At 39.6% G+C, this 23,446-nt stretch overlaps 1 protein-coding gene and 1 long non-coding RNA gene across 3 annotated transcripts in view; one reads left to right on the top strand and one right to left on the bottom strand.

Moving 5' to 3' along the window:
* LOC127508982 (uncharacterized) overlaps positions 1-23,446 on the bottom strand; it is a 274,050-nt gene that overhangs the window by 104,292 nt on the left and 146,312 nt on the right. The gene's annotated exons all lie outside the window — the stretch shown is intronic.
* LOC127508759 (NACHT, LRR and PYD domains-containing protein 3-like) lies at positions 9,801-20,592 on the top strand. Its single transcript, XM_051887110.1, has 5 exons — positions 9,801-11,673; positions 12,297-12,470; positions 15,609-15,770; positions 18,901-18,947; positions 19,028-20,592. The coding sequence occupies exons 1-5, from the start codon at positions 9,890-9,892 to the stop codon at positions 19,609-19,611; spliced, it is 2,751 nt and encodes a 916-aa protein (XP_051743070.1). The 5' UTR covers positions 9,801-9,889; the 3' UTR covers positions 19,612-20,592.

The raw sequence follows: 23,446 nt of genomic DNA on the forward strand, positions 1-23,446 counted from the left end.
CTGATCGTGCATGCACCACTCCATGCAGTAAACACAAAACTCATGTGCATCTCCCTGCGTTATAAAGCGCTGGCAGGGAGGAATGCACGGTCTAAAGTTCTGCTCACTGCTTTCACTCGCCATTTCTAGTAATATATAGCTTTTTATTTTTCTCTACGGGACAAACAACACCAAATAAGACGGACAGAGACACAGAACGCTTGCTGAAGATCAGAAAGCTGAAACAGCTGTGTTTGACAGCTCTTTTATAGCTTCCGCGTTCCGCCGGCATACGTCATGGGATGACGTTGCACCAATCACGATTGGACTAGTTGTACACGTCTTCAGGAGCGCTTACGCTGGAGGGTATCCCCAAAGCGTTGCCACGGCGACGCAGCGCAAGTTCCCTCGGAAGGGAACCCTGACCAACATACAGCAGCCTGTTGGTTATCGGAGCAATCGTGTAGTGATTATATTCCCCAACAGAGGGGGCTGTGCAGCTACATAGTCACTGCTATACTTGGTCGCGCGCGCGCCGCTAACCTGGACCAGAGCAGAGCGCCATTATCATCAATTATCAAAAGAAACATTGTTATCTGTTTCGACTTTCAAGGTAGTAATATAACTATTCATGTTAATTAAAGTAATATGGTTATGTGTTTTATAATAGGGTGCGGGATTGTTTTGGACCAGTTTAAACGTCCCCAGTCACAACGCAGCAATTTCCACACGTCTTATCAAGTGGTGAAGGTACACTCAGACCAGTGACGCTGCAGCTGTACGGCTGTACGCCACTGTGCGTACCATGAGAGGGCGCTAGTTAATGCCGTTTTATTTTTTACATCATTTTTAAATTGATTATTAAAATCTATCTGCATACACTCATGACATATTAAGAGAGCAGGAGAGAATGAGAATAATAATGGTGTGCGTTGTCAAATGTGTGTATGTGTGTGCATGGGTGGGCGTGGGGGATTTGGGTGAAAAGAAATCTGATTGGCTAGTTAGTTTTTTCCACACATGAAAAATTACGTTACAAATAGGGTTATTGATAGAAAACAGGCTCAAAAAGAGTAAACGCTCTCTAAAACAGCAAGAATTCGATCTGAAACATTTGCAAAAGGCCTTAAACTATTGAAGTAGGAAGGGCGAAATGAAGCCTCTTAAATCTTTGAAGCTTTTCTCTAAATTTTTCGGGAAAGGTTTCAAAGCATCAAGTGAGTGTCGAATAACAGCGCCTTCCTTGTGGTAGGAAAAATTTACAGCAGCACATAAACCTGATGTGCGCAGTTCCGTTGTTTATATGACAGAACATATGGGATGTCATATAGGCTACAGGGCTTATATATTTAAAATGTATTCTCACACGCAAAGTGAAAGCCTACACGTGGACTGGGGGGTTCTTGGGTTCTGTGCGTAGTCCCTGAGATAAATCCTGCAGGCGCCCCTGCACTCAGATATGAATAAATAATACACTTGCTTAAAATGAGTCTAAAATGCAAAATAATTATAATTAAAAATAGTTACAAGTTTAAAAAGTTGAAAATTTCTGTAGGCTACAATAGGCTAGCCCAGCTCGTAAAAATGAAAATATTACATTCACTAATAAATGTTAAAAAATATTGTTAAATGCTGTTTTATTTATCTAATCTAATATTTATGTTGTTTTATTTTGTAATGCGATTTTCAAATAGTGTAATAGTTTTTTTTTTTTTTTTTTTAGTTAGGCCTGGTTAATAGTGTAATATTTTTGGTGAATTGTTAAAACAAAAATCCAAATAAAATTAAATCATAATAATTATTAATGTAATGATATAGGGAACCTGCAACAATTAAAAAAACAAAAAACGTTCAAAAATGTATTGTCCCCGTTTTTTATTAATAGATAATAACAATGAGATTTCGGTGAGATTTTCGCCTATGTGTGTGTGAGAGAAAGCGGAGTCACGTTGCTCACCTTTGTGTACACAATATTTATAAATGCCATATATTATAACCTCTATTCATAATGGAGAGATGTGCACGCGCAAGTGATGGGATTTTGGGTGTGAGAACCGCTTGCACACCGTCGCTTCGCAACTAGTTACTAGATTTACCACCGATTTGCGGCTTTCGTGTGTCTCTCATTGAAAATGAACTAGAGACTTGTGCTTTGCGCGTCCAGTAAACTGTCTTTATGTCGAAGTAGGCTACTGCCGGCCCAATTTATCTGCGGCCCACCAGGAATTCTCCTGAATCTTTCAGGAGATATTCTTACTATATAACATAAGTGTTTGCATTTGTAGTTAGTGGTTACGTGCTGATTATTTTTTACATTGCAGAATGAAAAAAGAAAAAAAAGAAAAGAAATCCGAAAACATGCTTGTACATGCTTTTATATTAGTGCAAGTTTATTATTAAATCAATAAACAAAACCTCCAGTCTTTCACATGCATCTCAAAGATCGAGTTTAATTGTTAGTGTGAAGTGGGGGCGGCACGACCAGGTTTTGCCTAGAGCGGCACTTGAGCTTGTGCCGGCCCTGGCCATACACAGTGTCTTTGTATTCTGATTGAATTTACTGATTAAATTGAAAAAATCTGACATAAGATGACATATATGACAATAAATTTAAAAATACAATTAATCTCTGGCTTTACTGCTCAGTGTTATTTCAGGATTTTGATTTTCACTCAACTGAGACAGCACATCCTATTGTATTATAATGGCTATTTAATATTTCTACTAAACTTATATATTTTAATTTTTGTCATTTGTAGCATGGGGGCCCAAACATAAACTCAAGTCCTGCCCTGTTTATAATACTCCAAATGTAGATTGGCGCTCGGGAGTAATGCTGATGAATGCATTAATCAAGTCCTTTATATTCAGTTGTTCAACGATGTCTGTGTGAACATGCATAAGTGTCAGATCAGATGAGTTAATCTCTTCTGAGACATGCTGCTCCTCAACCAGGTTTTGAGACATTTGTGGGTGGAGAAACTCCTCTCAGATGAAGCAATAGAAACAGGAAGGCACAGGCAGAGTTTTAGCAGTTTTTCTGCTTCTACAAATAGAGATCATGTTTGAGAATGAATTCTGGAGAGGCCTGCTGCAACATCTTCCACTGTTTCACACAGAGCAGCCCCTCTGAATGCATTTCCTAACATCTGTAGCTGAAGTTTCAGCCGTTTCCACATCAATATCTGGAATGGGTGAAAGACCGCCCCCTGCAGAAGAAAATCAACACCTACTTCATCATTGCAACTTTGGCCCCCGCCCATTTGCATAGTGAGATGAGGAAGAGAGAAAAGCGCAGGATTACTCACTGGACTGAAAATAACACCTTCCAAAGGATCCTAATGCTAGGAATGTGGTTATTTTATTTATTTTCAACAATGTGAATGTCTCAGTTGAGCATTGTTTATTTTTTATACGGTACAATTCACTGTGGATACTTTGGTAAATCAGTCACAATTTTGGAACAGGCTTTGCAAACAAACGTCTACGATATGGACTCGACAGTAATGCGTAAAATCAAAATGGGTATAAACAGTACACGAGGGTTAACAAATGATCAAGATTAATTTCTCTCACTGGTCATGTGACATTGTCGAAAGTGAAACTATTTCAACAGAAGAAGGAAGAACATGAACAACATCCATGGACCCTCCCCCTAAACTCAGTGATGGAGCAGTGACCTCTGATCCTGAGTGAGTACAATGTGATTTCACTGCTAGCGAGACATTTCAAAGACAGTCTTCAATTGGTAATTGGTAAAGGAAATCAGATCAGCTTTATTTGTGTAGTGCTCTTTAAAATATATATTATTTCAAAGCCTCTTTAACTGAACAACTTCCAATGACAAACCGAAGGTGACTGCAGCAAAGAAAAAAGCACATGTTTTTGTTCAGACATGCAGCAAAAATCTTTTTCCATGAAATCTGAAAGTTACAAGCCTAATCCAAGACACCTTTGAAATCCTGAATTAAAATCGGATTGTTCTTAATGAGTCTCGGTCAGAATGATTAAAACAGATATCATGCTTTTGTCCTACATTGTGCTAAATGACAATGACCAGGAACACGGGTTAAGAGTGGCTACTACAGGAGCCTGGAGTAATGAAGAAGTGGCCTGTCTCATCTCAGTAGTTAGTATGGTACCTTCAATACCAAATATCTGCTGATAAAATTCAGTCTAGCTTTTGTGGTCACAAGCAAATGAACAATCCTGTGAAAATGTGCAACTGTCAGAGCTGGTTGTAAACGTAGAGAGGAAGCAGGATCAAGTTGTAGCAGCAAAGGGTTTATTCACCAATAACTAGAATACAAAACACTCAAACTGGAACAGAAACAACCAACATAACCAAAGACGAGGACAGACAAGGGAGTGCAGGAGGAGTGAGTCTTTAAAAGGAGTGCTGATGAGGATGTGCAGGTGCAGGGAATCCATGTGATGAGATGAGCTGACTGGGTGCAGGTGTGGATCAGGAGGGATTCTGGGAAATGGAGTCCGGGAAGGTGAGACGAACAGTGACTGTGACAGTACTCCCCCCTGGAGACGTGATGGGTGAACGGGTGATACAGGGCAGGTCGTCTCCAGGATGGAGCTGGCCACTAGGGAGGCCAGGGAGGTGTTGGCCACTCGGGAGGCCACGGAGGTGCTGACCAGTCGGGAGGCCACGGAGGTGCTGACCAGTCGGGATGCCACGGCAGTGCTGGCCACTCGGGACGCCATGGTGGTGCTGGCCACTCAGGTTCCGTGGCCTTGGCCCAGACCCCAGGCTCGGCCTCCAAGTTTGGGGATGGATAGCTCCCCCCACCCCCCAAAAAATACTTGGGCGAGACTCTGGGTGTTTTGGTTAGCAGAGACTCTTGAAAGCGCCTGTGGGCTGGAACGGAGCCTGGAGCGGGTTCTCGGGCTGGAGCGGGCTCGCGGGCTCTTGGAGTGGAGCAGGTTCGTGGAGTGGAGAGGGCTCGTGGAGTGGAGCGCTCTCTTGGCATGGAGCAGGCTCGTGGAGTGGAGTGCACTCGTTGACTGGAGCGGAGGCTGGAGCGGGCTCGTTGACTGGAGCGGAGGCTGGAGCGGGCTCGCCGACTAGAGCGGAGCCTGGAGCGGGCTCGGCGACTGGAGCGGAGCCTGGAGTGATCTCGGCGACTGGAGCAGAGCCTGGAGTGGAGCCTGGAGCGGGCTCGGCGACAGAAGCGGAGTCTGGAGCTGACTCGGGGACAGGAGTGGAGTCTGGAGCTGACTCGGGGTTCCAGGACATCCCTTCATACTCCACTAACAGGCCAAGGGGCACAGGCGTGGGAACCATTACGGTTGAGGGCTCAGGCGTGGCGGCGGCGGCCATCTTGAACGAGGGCTCTGGGCTGGCGGCCATCTTGCTCACTGGACTGAGGACTGGGATGGCATTAGCAGCAGTGGTAGGAAGGGAGGCGGACTTCAGCGCTGATCTGACAGATGTTGACATTGGGTCCGCAACCTTGGCCCCCAGGTCAGCGCTGTTGGAAGCCCATTTTCGCCCATGGGGAAACACAGGCAGCCAGGAATGGACAGGGCCATTGGAGTGGCATGTGAAGGGAACTGGCGTGAGGTGAACTGGAGAGGCCTCATTCGTTTCTGACAGTCACATATGGATTCACATTTGCTGCATCCCAATTCACATACTGTCCATCCTAAATTGTATTTGAAATTAGAATTAGTATGTCCCAAATCATAGTATGTTCAAATCAGTATTCCAAAGATACCCGGATGGCCTGCTTTTTCCAGTTAGAATCCAAAGTGCAGATCCGTGCACACTCTAAACGCTAATATTGCCCCAAACCCATTGCACATTGGATAAGGGTTCAATTAGAACAACAAACACGAATAAAAAGTGTCAAAAAACGATAAACGTGGCGGATGTGTGTGACCGACGGTTAAGTAGAGCGGTTTAGATAAAAGGGTTTGAGTGATTAATTATCAGTATCTAAGTTGACGAAAAGATATTTATTCAATGTTATCCACATTATATTTAATCTGCAACAGCATTGTGAACTTTTGTAATGACACATTTGGACATTAACTTTTAAATGCGTCATTATGAAAACATGAGGAGAGTCTTCACATGAAAGACCCACGACTGGCAGATCAACGTGCTATACTACATTTGTCTCCGATATGGTAGGAAATAAAATTAAATTGAATGTGGAGGATTTAAACTGTGACAAGATGCTTCACATATTGGCTCTGCAGTGATCAGCCTATCTTGAATTCTGTAATGTCATTTTTAACTCATCATCAGTAATCAAATCATATGTCAATACTTATTTATGAAAACTGGGAATGACTTTTCCCTTGCCATATTTGTCCTTTTCTGTGACTCAAAGAGAAAATAATAACATTTCGTTACATTCACTTATGTAACGATTCAGCAGCCTCACAGCCTCACAACCTTCACGCCGCTGCCACGAAGTTCATATTCTTATTAATGTCTAAATTGTTGTACATTTCTGTTCTGCGTGTTCCAGTAGTACTACCTGCAAAATGAGTCTCGATGAGCGGAGAAAGAAGGAAGTTTGTGTTCAGACGTGTAAAGCAGCGTCTCCAGAACGCAGCCATATGTCTACGAAGAGTAACGCATCCATAAGCTATCCACCTAATCTCAGTGATGGAGCAGTAACCTCTGACCCTGAGTGAGTACAATGTGATTTCACTGCTAGAGGGAGACATTTCAAAGACAGTCATTTTATTTGTGGAACATATTCACATAAACACCTTGATAACATAATTAAGGTGAAAATGTCAATTGCTGAAGTCTCACACTGGGCATATGATTATACTATACAGTGACAACCGTTCTGGATATATGTTTACAAAAGCGACTGCAGTTTGAACAGAAAAAAGTCAGACCTGTTTTTACCCCTGCGGTATGTTCAAAGACATTTAGTTCAGTGCTATTGTATCTTGTTCTCAGTTTATGACTGTTAATTATTTATTTTCAATTTGATTGAGGATCTTCTAATGTATACTAATACAAATGGAACAATTTTAATCTTGTCATAATATGGGTGCAACAGATCACAAAACCCATGGTTCAGATCATATTGCGGTTTTTGAGTCACGGATTGAATAATTTTTTGAATCAGCAAAAAAGAAAAAAAGGAGAGTAACTTTGCTACTAGCCTAACTAATAAAGTTTAAACACTGAACAGTGAACAGTCAGTAATAAAATAAGAACTAATTATGAGCATAGATAATTATCATGATAAATGTCAAATTTATTTCAAAGTGTAAAGGCAGAGCTCCTAAGTGAAAGTTGTAGAAAGTAGACCATTCATTGTGGTTTTAAACTATTCTTTATTGTCAGAACAAAAACTTGCCAAACAGGGAAACATTTCACAAATCTGAGGTAGAACATTCAAAACATTTTTGAATTCTTTACACTTTTCCAGTCATTTTTCCTTAACAAAATAAATGTCTTAATAGAAAAATGAATTTCTTAGTTTTTGCATGTTCAAACAGGTGCTAGTGTTTCAAGTCATGAAACGGGTTTGTGTTGCCTGATTTTGATGACGTGTATCTACAGCACAGTTTGCAGTGCAGGCTGCAATATTAATAATATTACATGTATTGTCTTTTAGAAATGCACATTTGACAGCAAGTTGAAGGTAGTACCTTGAGTTGGGATGCAGATGTAAATTTATGTTTATTAACAAAAACAGTAACATCTGTAAAAACTGTAACCTCATTTTTTTTATATGGTAAAATTTAAATATTTTGACTGTTTGAGTTTATTAAAATTAACCATTGGCCATCCATAGTAGCATACATTTAGATCGTGATAACCACAGTTAAAACCACGCATATAGCACCTCAGTACCATGGTAAAATGTAACTACATGATTTCTATGGTATTTGTATGAAAAACATAGCCTAAATGCACAAATGCTATAGCTTAATCACAAAAATACTGTAATTATATTCCATTACTCCTTAAATACATTTAATATGTCTACATTAATAATAAAGTTCAATATGAACATCCAACATTTCTGCCACATTACCATGGTGCAGTTAGTGTTATACATAGTAAATGATGGCAGTTTGTTGATTAAAAAGCCTTCTTACTGTTTCGTTGCCCACAGTGTTTCTCCTGTTTGTCAGCGCTGTTTCATTTTGCTTTAAGCTAGTTTAATTCATTAAGACGTTTGTGTTCTTTGCTGAATTCAAGCGCTTCCCACTGGATTTCACAGCGCTGTTTAGTGGTTGGTTGACCGAGACCAATCAGCGAGCAAACGCATCTGTTCTAGTAAGCTCACGCCGCACTGCCGTTTGAACTTTTGGTGCATAAACATTATCAAACATTTATCGAACTCTTGATATAATTTTTTTTTATTGAGGAATATTGTATCGTGATAATTATCGCTATCATTTTATCACCCAGCCCTAGTTGGACTTTATTACAAAAAAACAGTACTGAACCATGAAAATGTACTGAACTTTTTAAAGAAATAAATATAGAAATATGAATCTCTATATAAAGCATACAGACTTTATTAAAGCCACAAAAAGACAAATATTTTGCTGAAAACTGCACAATCTTTCAGCCTAGGGTGAAGTCATTATGCACATTACCAACGATTTGGGATAAATATAATGTAATTTAATGGAAAACTATGTGAGTGGTGTGGTAGGATTTTAAACAGCTTCCTGATTCATAGCTGGGCGCCATCGGTGTGTGTATACTCAAAACAATGTGTTTGAATTTTAAAGATGCGGCACTGTGACCCCTTTTACAATGACAATAAAAAAAGAACTGAAATCTGATTTGTTTGTTTATTCTGATTTGGCTGCATGAACATATCAGTTTGCTTTCTCATGTCACTAGCTTTAAATATAAAACTTCGCTAGCTAACAAATGCATAACCGTGACCAGCTAGATATAAACAAATGCAAATAGATGGTAACAATTGTGACATTAAACATTTGAGTTGGACTTGTGTGTACTTTTGTCACATTGTCTTAACCACTTGAGGTAATGTTAGTGTCCTCTCAGCCTTGACGGCAAACATACTGCTGTTCTTTCACTACTAATGCAGCATCTAGTCAACAAATTAATTACTTCATAATAATATCAAAACATGTACTGTAGTGCTCTGTATACATAGCGTTTTGTTTTCTATGTTTTAAATCCTCATCTGAAGTGTCCCGCTCCGTGCAGCATACAGTCTCATGTGTCAAAACAAACTCTATGAGGCGTCAGTGATTTGGCCTCATCATATAAAGTAATTGTATCTCTTTAGAAAATTTGGACTAAACCACTCAATTCATATGGATTAGTTTTAGTTTTTGAAGTGTCAAAGTGTCAGTCGCATAGATGAATAGGGGGGGGGACAGAAATCTCTTAGATTTCATCAAAAAGATCTTTATTTGTGTTCTGAAGATGAACGAAAGTCTTACGGGTTTGGAAGGACATGAGGGTGAGTAATTAATAACAGAATTTTCATTTTGGGATGAACTATCCCTTTAATCAAGAGTTCTGAGTGTTCTCACATAACTCTGTCCTCATTCATTTGTAAGTTCGTCTGTAAGTGTTTTTGGGCTGTTTAATATTAGGATTTTGTTTAAAATCCTCCACTATGGCACCACCCTGCAATATTGAGCCCCACCCCCCAGCAATATATGTTCCCGTGGCTATGCATACATGTTGCATCTTAAAGCAGTCTATTAAACTGTGGCTTCTGTATAAGTGTAGGGGTCAAATCAGGTTTTAGGGTTTTGGTGTACTCAAAACATTTGTAAAAAAAAACAAAAAAAAAAAAACATTTTCTGGGTTTTTTTGTGTGTGTGTCTTATTTCATCTCACTGTTTCTGCAGACTGAAAAGAGATGATGAGATCAGATCAGTGACACACCATCTGACCCATCTAATTAATCAGAAAAGATGCATGGGAAAACACTGTCACAAAACCAGCATGAAGAACAAGTATGAGATCTTATTTGAGGGAATCAAACTAAAAGAGAATCAAACCTTCCTGAACAGGATCTACACACAGCTCTACATCATAGAGGGAGAGAGTAAAGGGGTGAATGAAGAACATGAGGTTTTACAGATGGAGAAAACAGCCAGAACACAAGACACTCCAGTCTACTGCAATGACATCTTTAAACCCTTACATCAACCAGGATGTGAGGAGAAAGACAAAATCAAGACTGTTCTTACTAAAGGCATCGCTGGAATCGGAAAAACCGTCTCTGTGCAGAAGTTCATTTTGGACTGGACAGAGGGAAAAGCCAATCAGGATGTAGATTTCATGTTTGTGCTTCCATTTCGTGAGCTGAACTTGATTAAAGATCACCAGTACAGTCTTCATAGACTTCTGCTGGACTTTCATCCTGAACTTCAAGATTTGGACTCCAAGATTTATGAGGAGTGTAAAGTTGTCTTCATCTTTGATGGCTTGGATGAAAGCAGAATGACACAAATGTTTTCAGATGATGAGAAGGTTTGTGATGTGAATGAGTCTTCATCAGTGGGTGTGTTGATGTCAAACCTCATCAGAGGAGAGTTGCTTCCCTCTGCTCTCATCTGGATCACCTCCAGACCAGCAGCAGCCAATCAGATCCCCTCAAAATACATCAACCGTGTGACAGAAATTCAGGGATTCAGTGAACCTCAGAAGGAGGAATATTTCAGGAAGAGAATCAGTGACGAGCATCAAGCCAGCAAAATCATCTCGCACATTAGAAGATCAAGAAGCCTCCACATCATGTGTCACATACCCGTCTTCTGCTGGATCTCAGCCACTGTGCTTCAAAACCTCCTGAAAGAAGATCTGAGTGCAGAAATCCCTCAAACTCTGACTGAAATGTACATCCACTTCCTGCTGACTCAGATCAACACGAGGAATCAGAAGTATGATGAGAGAGATCCAGAGAAACTCCTGAAGTCCAACAGAGACGTGATTGTGAAACTTGTTGAACTGGCTTTCAAACAGCTGATGAAGGGCAATGTGATGTTCTATGAGGAGGACCTGATTGAGAGCAGCATAGACGTCACTGATGCATCAGTGTATTCTGGGATTTGCACTGAGATCTTTAAGGAGCAATCTGTGATTCATCAGAGGAAAGTCTATTGCTTCATTCATCTTAGCTTTCAGGAGTTTCTAGCTGCTTTATATCCGTTTTACTGCCATGTATTTAAAAACATGAAGTCATTGAATTTCTTTCTGGATATGTGGTCCAGGTTCAATGAAATCTCTCTGTATGATCTCCTAAAAGCAGCAGTTGATAAGTCCTTACAGAGTGAAAATGGACACCTGGATCTTTTCCTGCGGTTCCTGCTGGGGATCTCACTGGAGTCCAATCAGAGACTCTTACAGGATCTACTGACACACACAGAGAACAGCTCAGAGACCATCAAGAGAATCACACAGTACATTAAAAAGAAAATTAAGGGTAATTATGAATGTCTCTCAGCTGACAGATGCATCAATCTGTTCCTCTGTCTGCTAGAAGTGAAGGATCAGACTCTTTACAGAGAGATTCAGGAGTTTGTGAAATCAAAGAAACACTCAGTGAATCGACTCTCTCCGTCTTACTGCTCAACAGTTGCCTATATGCTTCAGATATCAGAAGATGCGCTGGATGAGTTTGCTCTGAAAAAATACAACACATCAGATGAGGGTAGAATGAGACTGATACCAGCTGTGGTGAACTGCAGAAAAGCTTTGTGAGTATTCCTTTATGTGATTGGAGAAACTGTTTTGTTATAATAAAATAACATTGTAATTTCTCTGTCAATTCTTTTTTTTTTTTTTTTTTTGACAACAATTTAAAGGGAAATCAGAAACTGTTTGAAGAGAATTAAACTGTTTTAATGCAAGCAGGAATCCAGAAAACATGAAAAGTGTCAGTGCAGCAAAAGACAGAGACTGTTAAACTGTGAAGATGAATGATCAGGACTTGAATGATAAAGTATATTATTGCTAAATGTACAAGAACAGTGACTGTCATTCTTAAATGTTTTGATCTCTTATTTCAACATTGTATTATTTAAACATTTTACTGCACTGTTTTGTCAAATCAGTTGCTGTGGAATATAAAACAAAGTGTATTGGTCATGTGATTTCAGCAAACAGAGCTTTACCTGCATCAAATATATGACTAACTTGTCTTTAGTCAGTTTTATAATAAACTTATAATAATGACCTGATTGTCAGTCAATATTCAGAGTCCACCCCCTGATGAAAAATAGAGCATCAGACATGTGATCAATGTGCAGAAAGCAGAAAACAATATTTAATCCACCATTTCCTCTTTATTGAACCCTGTTTCATCCTGTGTGTGTTACAGACTTGCTGACTGTAATCTCACTGATCAGTGCTGTAAAAGTTTGTCTTTATGTCTACAACCATCCAACTCCTATCTGAGAGAGCTGGACCTGAGTCACAATGACCTGCAGGATTCAGGAGTGAAGCTGCTCTCTGATGGACTGAAGAGTTCACATTGTCAACTCAACAAACTGAGGTAAGAAAAACAGATAAAGGTTCACTTGGTTATGAAATTAAAGATGCCCTCTGCTCTGGTCCTGATCTCCTGGACCCAGTTGTACAAAAAGTTTAATCTGAATCAGAATGATTTGGATATCCCATGTTTTGTTATCCAGTACCAAATAATCATCTTACTTTTTTTTTGCCATTTTTTCAAAGCAAAATTGGATAGGATCACCCTGATCCAGATCCATACTTTTTCAGATTACCACATTTGGATTACTATTGCTCTATGGAGCCCCTAAAGGGACATGGTGATGTAAATAATATGAGATTGGGGGGGGGGGGGGGGGGGGATATTTCAATGCTTTTACGTAGCTTTCAGCCAAGGAACTTTGCATTCACTAGCAAAGAAATTTTGACTGGTTCATCTCTTATGATTGTGCCAATGTAGTTTAAAAAAACACTTTAAATAAAATATAATATCATTTTTTTTCTTTTGAACAACCTATTTTCAAGATTTGATCCAATCCGATAGCTGAAATCCGATCAGACTACTTTAGAACAGGGGTGTCAAACTCAGTTCCTGGAGGGACACTGTCCTGCAGAGTTTAGCTCCAACTCTAATTAAACGAACCTGATCCAGCTAATCAATGTTCATTCATTCAGCTTTATTTCCAGACTCAAGGTCCATTACAAAAGAAACATACAACAAACACCAAAAAAAAAATACATACAATACACATTTAAAAAAGACAATTATACCAATAATTTCTCATAGGTGACTGGTATCGAATCACACTTTGCCTAGGATTCGACAACAGCATAATAATATCATTCTGTGAATTATCCAGCCGACAAATACATTTATACATCAGATTTCTCATTAAAGCCATCAAAGTTCTTACTCTTGACATACAAAATAGATTACTTGCACTGCTCCACCTCATTTTTTTTTTTTTTTCAAAATAATTCTCATACAATCATTGTAGGCAATCTGAAGCTTACATAAGCTCACTTTTTTTAAACTTAACCCATAAAGGAGCAGTATAAAAAGAGGTACAATATGTTCTAAAAAGCTTTATCTTAACACATATTCTTACTAACATATAGGCTTGGGCATATAATATATGGCGCTGCCTGTACATATCCTCATCATCACCCATTTCATCATTAATTATATGTCCCAAATATTTTATTTTAGTACATACATTTAGTATTTGCCCTGCCAGATAAAAATCTGGAAAATTTAAGATCCTTATCTCCTTTTTTTCTACATATCATGACAGCACTCTTTTTTGTATTATATTGCACATCATATTTGATCCCATAATCAGAACATATATTTAGAAGCTGTTGAAAAGCAGCACTACTTGGAGAAAAAATAACCAAATAATCAGCATACATAAGATGATTAATTAAAATATTAACAGCATACATCCAGTCCTACAGTCACTTAATTGTTCTGATAATTTATTCATATAGACAAAAAGAGGTCTATTGAGAGTAGACCTCCCTGTCACACTCCATTACCTACTCCAAAAGGAGCTGAGACACTATTAACCCATTTTACTATCATAGTCTGATTAGCATACCAATATATCAAAATTCTTAGTATGCTATTAGGCACACCCCTTTGTCTTAGTTTACCAAACAGCCTTTGATGATTAACTCTATCAAACGCTTTAGAGGCATCAATAAAGCCAATTATAATAGAGGAACTTTGTCTTTTATACATGTCTACTATTTCTTTCAGGGCATTAAACACAAATCAGTACTATACTGCGCCTTAAAGCCAAATTGGTTGTCTGTAGTACCAAGATATCCCCCTAATTGATCTAATAAAATTCTTTCCAAAACTTTAGATAACATACTAGCCATCGCAATTGGTCTATAGTTATCCAAACTTCCCACCTTGCCAGCTTTATCCTTGATAACAGGCAGCAGGGCTACCGACAACATAGACTCTGGCAACAGCCCATATGCTATCAAGCCATTAAAGCAAATGGCAAAAAGAACCGCCACCCTAGAGCTCGCAGTTCAGCAGTAATTTGATCCAAGCCACTGGCTTTCCTATCTTTGAGATGCATTATTGCTTTATGGACTTCATTACTTGTAATGCCCACCATATCAGAACAATGTCTTCAGGGATTACTAGAAACTTCCTGGCAGGTGTTTTGTCTTTAGAGCACAGAGAGACAAATGTGACGGCAACAAACAGCATTTGTATAGAATTTGGCAAATAAAATCAGCCACAAATGCAGAAAAAACTGCAGATATGAAGGGGTGAGACCTAACACACTCACACAAACACACATGCACACACACACACAAACACTTTCACATGCACATGCACACAACTCCTGTTTTTTTCTGCTTATTGCTATTGGTTTTATTTACAATTTCATATTTTAACGGTAGTGATTTTTTTTTTTTCATTTGGTTTATTGAAATGAATGATCTGTGAATACTATCTGACTCTAGTGTGGCATCCTACGCTATTTACATCCAGCGCTTCAGTGTTCTACATCAGAATGCTGGCTCAGTATTGGCCGGCTCACACGCAGGCATCGTGCTGCTCATGTGAACAGCTTCGGCCAATACTGAGCCGGCGTTCTGACGTAAACACGGAAGTGCTGCAACATAAATAGTGTATGAGAATGACAGGGGAGAGACAAATTTGTTAAATAAAGTTGTTATTTTTGTTTTGTTTTTGTGTACAAAAGTATCCTTTTCGTTTCATAATATTAAGGTTGAACCACTGTAGTCACGCTATTTTAACTATGTTTTTACTACTTTTCTGGACCTTGAATGTGGTAATTTCGTTGCTTTCTATTGAGGATAAAAAACCTCTTGGATTTCATCAAAAATATATTAATTTCTGTTCCAAAGATGAACGAAGGTCTTATGGGTTTGGAATGACATGAGGGTGAATAATTAATGACAGAAATTTTATTTTTGGGTGAACTAACCCTTTAAGAAAACACACCAAATATTAATTACACAGGTAGTATATTTATTTTCAATGGTTTTTCTACGTTAAATGACGGCAAGTTAAATTTGGATGAATAGAAATCAAAATTGTGGTTTTCCCTATATCCAAATGAACCTATATTGCCCAATTTTCTTTTTACATTCCAACACTACAATTCAATATATTTGTGTGTGTGTGTAGATTATCTGGCTGTATGGTGACAGAGGAAGGCTGTTGTTATCTGGCTTCAGCTCTGAGTTCAAACCCCTCACACCTGAGAGAGCTGGATCTGAGCTACAATCACCCAGGACAATCATTAGTCAAGCTGCTCTCTGATCCAAACTACAGACTGCACAAACTCAAGTATGTTCAACACTAACAATCATCCTGTCATGTGTGTTTGGACATGTGTGTGCTATAAAGTCATTGAAGACTCATATGTACATAGATCCCTGCATACAGCACATACAGTCATATGAAAAAGTTTGGACACCCTTTTGAATTCCATGGTTTTCTGTATCAGGGCATAATAAAAAATTATCTGGTCCTTGGCAGGTCTTACAATTTGTAAAATAAAACCTCAGATGAACAACAACACATGACACATCACACCGTGTCATTATTTGTTTAGCAAATGGGTGAGAAAGTTAGAACACCCTTACTGTTAACATAGGAATTTAAGAGGGTAAGTAACAGTCAGGTACTGCTAATCAAATACCTTTGATTAACTGATCATCAGCAAGTGTGATCACCTCTATAAAAGCTGAAGTTTTGGCAGTTTGAGTGTCTGGAGCCTTCAGGTGCGTGTTCACACAAAAGGAAAGACTTTAGCAATTTTAGCAACGATCTTAGAGAAGAATTGTTGCTGCCATTAATCTGGGAACAGTTACAAGGCCATTTCAAAACTAATTTGAAGTCCATCATTCACGGTGAGGAAGATTATTCACAAGTGGAAAACATTCAAAACAGACACCAATCTTCCCATGAGTGGACATCCCAGCAAATTCACCCCAAGATCAGACTGTGTAAGAACTACACATCAGGCTCTACAGGCCTCAGTTAACATGTTAAATGATACAGTTCAAGACAGTACAATTAGAAAAAGACGGGTCAAGTATGGCATGTTTGGAAGGGTTTCCAGAAGAAAGCCTCTTCTCTCTAAAAAAACATGGTAGCACGGCTAAGGTTTGCAAAGTTGCTTCTGAATAAACCACAAGACTTCTGGAACAAAGTACACAGTTTGATGAAAACCAAAAGAGCATATCAGCACAAACATCAAAAGTCAAGCATGTGGGTATAGGGCTGATGATTTTAGACTTGTTTTGTAGCCATGGGCCCTGGGCATCTCCTGGGCATTCATCTACACCACAATGGCTGAAAAAGAAAAGAATCATTAGAGACTGATAAAGTCATACAGAAAATGATTACTTCAAGTTATTGCTGATAAAAGTGTATCTACAGGCAATTGAATCATAGGGTGTCCTGACTTTGTCACCCATGTTTTTTTCTATTTTGGCTTTATTTTTGCTAAATAAATTATGACTGTGTGATATGTCATGTGTTGTTGTTCATCTGAGGTTTTGTTTTTCATATTTTAAGACCTGCCAATCACTAGATGATTTTTTTATTATGTCTTGATACTTAAAACAATTTAATTCAGTAGTGTGTCCTTACTTTTCACAGGACTGCATATACACGTACATACTGCAAGGAAAATAAGGATGTCTTGAACTCTGTGACTGAAGATGATCTTGATTCAGATCATCAGCTGCTTGTGACTCATAACAGCAGCATCTTAAAAACAACCTCAAGCCTCTGATCCCAAAACATCAATTCAAAGCTTGTTGCTGCTGTAGAAATGAATTCTCAGTGCTGTCTGAGACATGCAGCAAAAACAGATCAGAGATACAGACTCAGAGATCACAGTCTAAATGAGAAGAAATTATATTTGTCCTCATGATACTGAATAAAGCAGAGCATCTGAACAGAAAGAGATTTCTGCAGTTAGTAGATGAATATCAGTTGATTAAAACACTTACACAAATGAAAGGATAAAGACACAATTGGTCAGTAAACTTGAGTCTGTAGCTCAAGGCTTGAGAATCTTATTCAATGATAGAGGCTGTGAATCAGGATCTTCATCAGAAGAGACACTGGCCTGTGTCTGAGATATAGTTCACTATTTTCCAGGTCTTAAGATATACACCGATCAGGCATAACATTATGACCAACTTCCAAATATTGTGTTGGCATGAACTCCACTAGACCCCTGAAGGTGTGCTGTGGTATCTGGCACCAAGATGTTATTTGGATTGAGATCTGGGGAATTTGGAGGCCAAGTCAACACTCAAACTCGTTATTGTGCTCCTCAAACCATTCCTGAACGATTTTTGCTTTGTGGCAGGGTGCAGTATCTTGCTGAAAGAGGCTGCAGCCACCAGGGAATACCGTTTCCATGAAAGGGTGTACATGGTCTGCAACAATGCTTAGGTAGGTGGTGCTTGTCAAAGTAACATCCACATGGATGGCAGGACCCAAGGTTTCCCAGCAGAACATTGCCCAAAGCATCACACTGCCTCCGCCAGTTTGCCTTCTTCCCATAGTGCACCCTGGTGCCATGTGTTCCCCAGGTAAGTGACGCACACGCACCTGGCTATCCACATGATCTTGAAGAAAATGTGATTCATCAGAGCAGACCACCTTCTTCCATTGCTCCGTGGTCCAGTTCTGATGCTCACGTGCCCACTGTTGGTGCTTTCGGCGGCGGACTGGGGTCAGCATGGGCACCCTGACTGGTCTGCGGCTATGCAGCCCCATACGCAATAAACTGTGATGCACTGTGTATTCTGACACCTTTCTATCAGAACCAGCATTAACTTCTTGAGCAATATGAGCTACAGTAACTTGTCTGTTGGATCGGACCACACAGGCCAGCCTTCGCTCCCCACATGCATCAATGAGCCTTGGCCGCCCATGTCCTTTTCGCCGGTTCACCACTGTTCCTTCCTTGGAACACCCCACAAGAGCTGCAGTTTTGGAGATGCTCTGACCCAGTTGTCTAGCCATCACAATTTGCCCCGTGTCAAACTCGCACAAATCCTTTATGCTTGCCCATTTTTCCTGCTTGTAACACATCAACTTTGAGGATAAAATGTTCACTTGCTGCCTAATATATCCCACCCACTAACAGGTGCTGTAATAAAGAGATAATCAGTATTATTCACTTTACCTGTCAGTGGTCATAATGTTATGCCTGATCGGTGTATGATAACTTTTGTTTGTCGAACAGACAAAAATTTAAGTCATTCACATGTTCCTTATGAGCTCAGTTCAGACTTTTCATGTTTGCAATTTAAAAATGTTACTTAATTTTGTCTGTTTTTGATAAATTAACATGAGCATTTAGATGATAAAATCATTTTCAATTTAATACCCACTTTTATTTTTATAAATAATCATTATGTAAATTGACTGTGACAATTTGTTTTTATAGTGTGGATCATGGAGGAGAGATCAGAATTACAGCAGGACCACAGAAATGTAGGTCACACAGACACACACTCAACTTAATCATTGTTTTATTGTGTTATAAATGTTATAATCTCTCTTCTTGTGTTCAGATGCATGTGATCTCACGCTGAATTTAAACACAGCAAACACTCATCTCACTCTGTCTGAGAGGAACAGAAAGGTGACACGTGTGGAGGAGAAGCAGCCATATCCTGATCATTCAGAGAGATTTGACCATCCTCAGGTTCTGTGTAGAGAGAGTCTGACTGGACACTGTTACTGGGAGGTTGAATGGAGCGGGTGGGTTAATATATCAGTGACGTATAAAGGAATCAGCAGGAAAGGATGGAGTAATGACTGTGTGTTTGGATACAATGAAAAGTCCTGGAGTCTGAACTGTATTAACAGTTTCTCTGTCAGACACAATAAGAAGATCACAGAAATATCTGTCCCTTCATTCTCTAACAGAGTAGGAGTGTTTCTGAACTGGTCGGCCGGTACTCTGTCCTTCTACAGCGTCTCTGACACACACACACTTACACACTTACACACATTCAACTGCACATTCACTGAACCCCTCTATGCTGGGTTTGGGGTTGATTTTGGTAGTTCAGTGTCTCTGTGTGAGATTAAACAGCTTCCTGTGAGAAACAATTGGGAGACACAGTTGAGTGAAAGAAACACACTCACATGATCAGGTTAAATCATTCCTTGACCAATTTCAGTTTGCATATGTGGGATTACAAATTTAAGAATCTGTTTAAGATCTGCTGATCCTACATCCTGACATAACATCACATGAAATACTAAGGTGAAGTGCATTGTTTAACATTCTAAGGAGATAAAGTCTTGCAGCCCAGGTGTCTGAGACATTAACCTTTTGTCTTTATGCACATCCTGACCATTTGGCATGACAAGCTCAAGGCACAGCTGTGCCTTTGTCTCTATGATAATGTAAAGGTATGGGCGATACTGTCAGACTGATTGGATTAGCACCTATGCATTTGAATGACACTGTTATGCTGAGGGCATTCTTAGTTCTCATGACCAGCTACTGTTTATACTATTTGGGGTACTATTATCTACACAGTCGGGGGTAATTGCCTGTATTGTCTTTAGATGCTTTTGTTTTAGTGGTCACTTCTAAGGCTGTGTGTAAGGGCAACACCTTTAAGGACTGCCCACTGAATGCCTATAAAATATCATGTATACACTGCCTTAGTTAGACTTGATGACTGCAGCTACCGACAGCACGTGTTCTCAATAAAGAATCCTGCTGAAGATACATCGAAGTCTTCTGGTCTTTGCTTCTGAGATTTCCAACAGTTTTGGTGCCATGACCCGGATAGAGCTTCCCACCTGACTTCGCTCCAGACTGAATTTTTCCATCTCAACCATGATTTGGTGAGTGTCACTCTATCCAAAGAACCGCTACAGACCAGTACATGTGGTTATCCTCTGCGCTGCCAGAGAAGTGTTAACAAACAGCTGCAGGGTTTTGTTAACAGGTTAGTCATCCTCTACATTGCTAGAGAAGGTTTATCCTCTGTAAAGTTAGAGAAGATTTATTCTCTGCTTTACAGGGAAGGTGATTTATCTGTTTAACCAGGGAAGGTTAACAACAGTTACAGTGTGTTAACAGTAGTTTATCCTCTGCTTTGCCAGGGAAGTGGTTATCCTCTATGTTGCTAGAGATGGTTTATCCTCTGTAAAGTTAGGGAAGATTTATCCTCTGCTTTATAAGGGAAGGTTGTGTATCCTCTGTTTAATCAGGGAAGGTGGTGTGTTAACAGAATATAGTAATGCTCTACTTTGCTAGAGTAGAAAGTTCATCCTCTCTTAAGTCAGGCTCTTACAGTGTGTTAGCAAGTTGGTTCTACTCTGCTCGCCAGGGAAGGTTGAATACATTACGATGTGTATAAACTAGGTTATCCTCTGCTCTGTCAGGGAAGTGTTGAAAGAGTACTGTTGTGCCAGAAAGACATTACAAAATGTTGAGAAAGAACGCTAGACTAATTCCAACAACTGAGCAAGGTGCACTAGCTACCCCTTTATGGACAGATAATGAGTTTAAATCATTGTTAGGAGAGCACATGGACTCAATAGTGACTGAGTCAGTCAGGTTGGATTTGACAAAGAAATTTGGGATTCATCCAGAAAAAGTTTGGTCCATTGAAGAATGCAAAAAAGTACTTGGTACTTGTATTCGGAAGAAAAATATTGTAGGAAACTTTTTCCTCGTCGAAGCAGAGACCAGGAGACGTTGGGATATCTTTCAAGCAGAAGTTACTCTTTATTGAGAAACGCGCTGTGCGTCGCTGTAGTCATCCAAGTCCAACTAAGGCAGTGTACTTGGTAGTTCATATACATTCAAGGGGGAAGGATACATAGAGTAGAGGTGGAGACAATCTAAACAAAGCATGCAAATGTAGTGCAGGAATCAGCCCATTCCCTACATTTCCCAGCCATGATCTAATCAGCATAACGGTGTCATTCAAATGCATAGGTGCTAATCCACTCAGTCTGACAGTATCGCCCATACCTTTACATTATCATAGAGACAAAGGCACCGCTGTATCTTGAGCTTGTCCTGCCAAATGGTCAGGAAGTGCATGAAGACAAAAGGTTAATGTTACAGACGCCTGGGCTGCCTGCCTTGATCTCCTTAAATTGTCATTATCTTTACCTCAAAATGTTAAATACAATATACTTCACCTTAGTATTTCATGTGAGGTTATGTCAGGATGTAGGATCAGCAGATCTTAAACAGATTCGTAAATTTGCAATCCTACAGTCCACCCTTTGAGAGTTCTAATAACTCTCACATAATACAAATTTAAACCTTCTTAAATCCCTTCTATAACCTATGTTTGTTAACATAAGTCCCATCTTCCAGTCATGTAACTTGTAACAGATACAGGCACATACATCTTATTCTATGTCATGTCCAACATTTACATAAGTGTTGTTCTTTAACTTGAGTATACTGTTGACACACATATACAACGCAGGGTGGTAACATGTTGTATAAACTACATGATGACACAGAAGTCCTAAAAGTCCATGGCGCCTGAATATCTGTGGAGTCTGTTCCCTGTAGAGTCCATTTCCAACGCATTTCCATGTCTGTTCCAAGTTGCTCAGATATTGTCATGAAGGTTGTACATGGATATCTGAGGTGATGTTTTACACCAGGTGCTGCTTATGAGCTGTCATGGCATATACACATACCTGCAACACAAGAAAACAAAGAAACAGCAGACCAGCAGTATTCATGCATAGATTTTTAGTACGTTAGACCTCTGATGATCGTACAGTTTTTCTGTCTATTTTTCTGATCATCATAAACTTCTAGTGATCGTATAGTGGTTTTGTTCCTTTTTTTAACCTAGTCTTAATCAATTTGACACCTATAGACCAGTAGGGTGGGGATAAACTGAGAGGGGGAAACCTATGAGGAAGTCTTCACCACAGGGTTGGCCCCCGAGGCCTTATGCACTTTGGTTCTTCCCTGGGCTCCTCACTGGTCTGTGTGTCCTATTCTCTCCCTGTTGGTAATTTGTAAACTTTACTGTGCTACATCTCCATCTTTCAATGAAACATCAGTCATAGCAGACATCATAACCCATAGAGGATGGATAAGTGAATGGAGTGTGCTGTAGCATAACATTTAAGGCTGTGAGTGTACTTAACCAGTGTACCCCAAATGGTGGAAGTGACAGTCAACTTTCTTTTGTTCAGAATGAGTCTTTCAGCTTTCTTGTAGATTACTGGGGAAATTAAGCACTCACAGCCCAAATGGTTAGCATGTCAGCAAGCTGTTGCTCCAAGTGTTTGGAGAAGAGGGGAGGGGCAGTTTCACTGTAGCAAGTAGACTGAGTAGGAGCTGAGTAAAGCTGTTCATTTCTTTAAATGTCTTTTTGTTTTTCCTACACTCTTTCATCCAATGTCCAGGTTTACCACAGTAATGACAACTGCCTTCTCTCTTAGGACATTTACGTTTCTGTCGATTCTCTGTGTTGACCTTAAAGGATGCTGCTGCAATCTTTACTCTTGTCTTGACATCCGAGTCTCTTTCCCAAATAGCTAACCTATCCAAGTTGTTTTGCAGGGTTCCATTGGACCATGTGAGGTCTAAGAAAGGCAATGCATTTCTGTATTCTGATGAAAGCCCATCAAACCACATGCGGACCAGTGGTCCATTATCCTCTAACACCTTCTCTGGAGTGTCAGCTATTCCACTGTATGCTGCAGCTGACTGACAAAATCTTTCAGTGTACTCACTTACAGTTTCATCCTTCTTCTGTACACAACTAGTGATCTTTGACCAGTCCACCTTTGGTCCAACAAGGTTCTGTAACACTCTCAGAACTCCTTCTCTCAATTCACCTTTGCAGGAATTCTGAAACTCAGAATTATTTACAGCACTTTCAAAATCACTGAATTCTGACTCTTTCAGGATTTGTGACATTAGCTGGGTGACTTCAGCTAGGGACATATCATAGAGCTTCATTTTCCTGGACAACTCT

This window comes from Ctenopharyngodon idella, chromosome 3 (assembly GCF_019924925.1).
Source record: "Ctenopharyngodon idella isolate HZGC_01 chromosome 3, HZGC01, whole genome shotgun sequence".
NCBI lineage: Eukaryota > Metazoa > Chordata > Actinopteri > Cypriniformes > Xenocyprididae > Ctenopharyngodon > Ctenopharyngodon idella.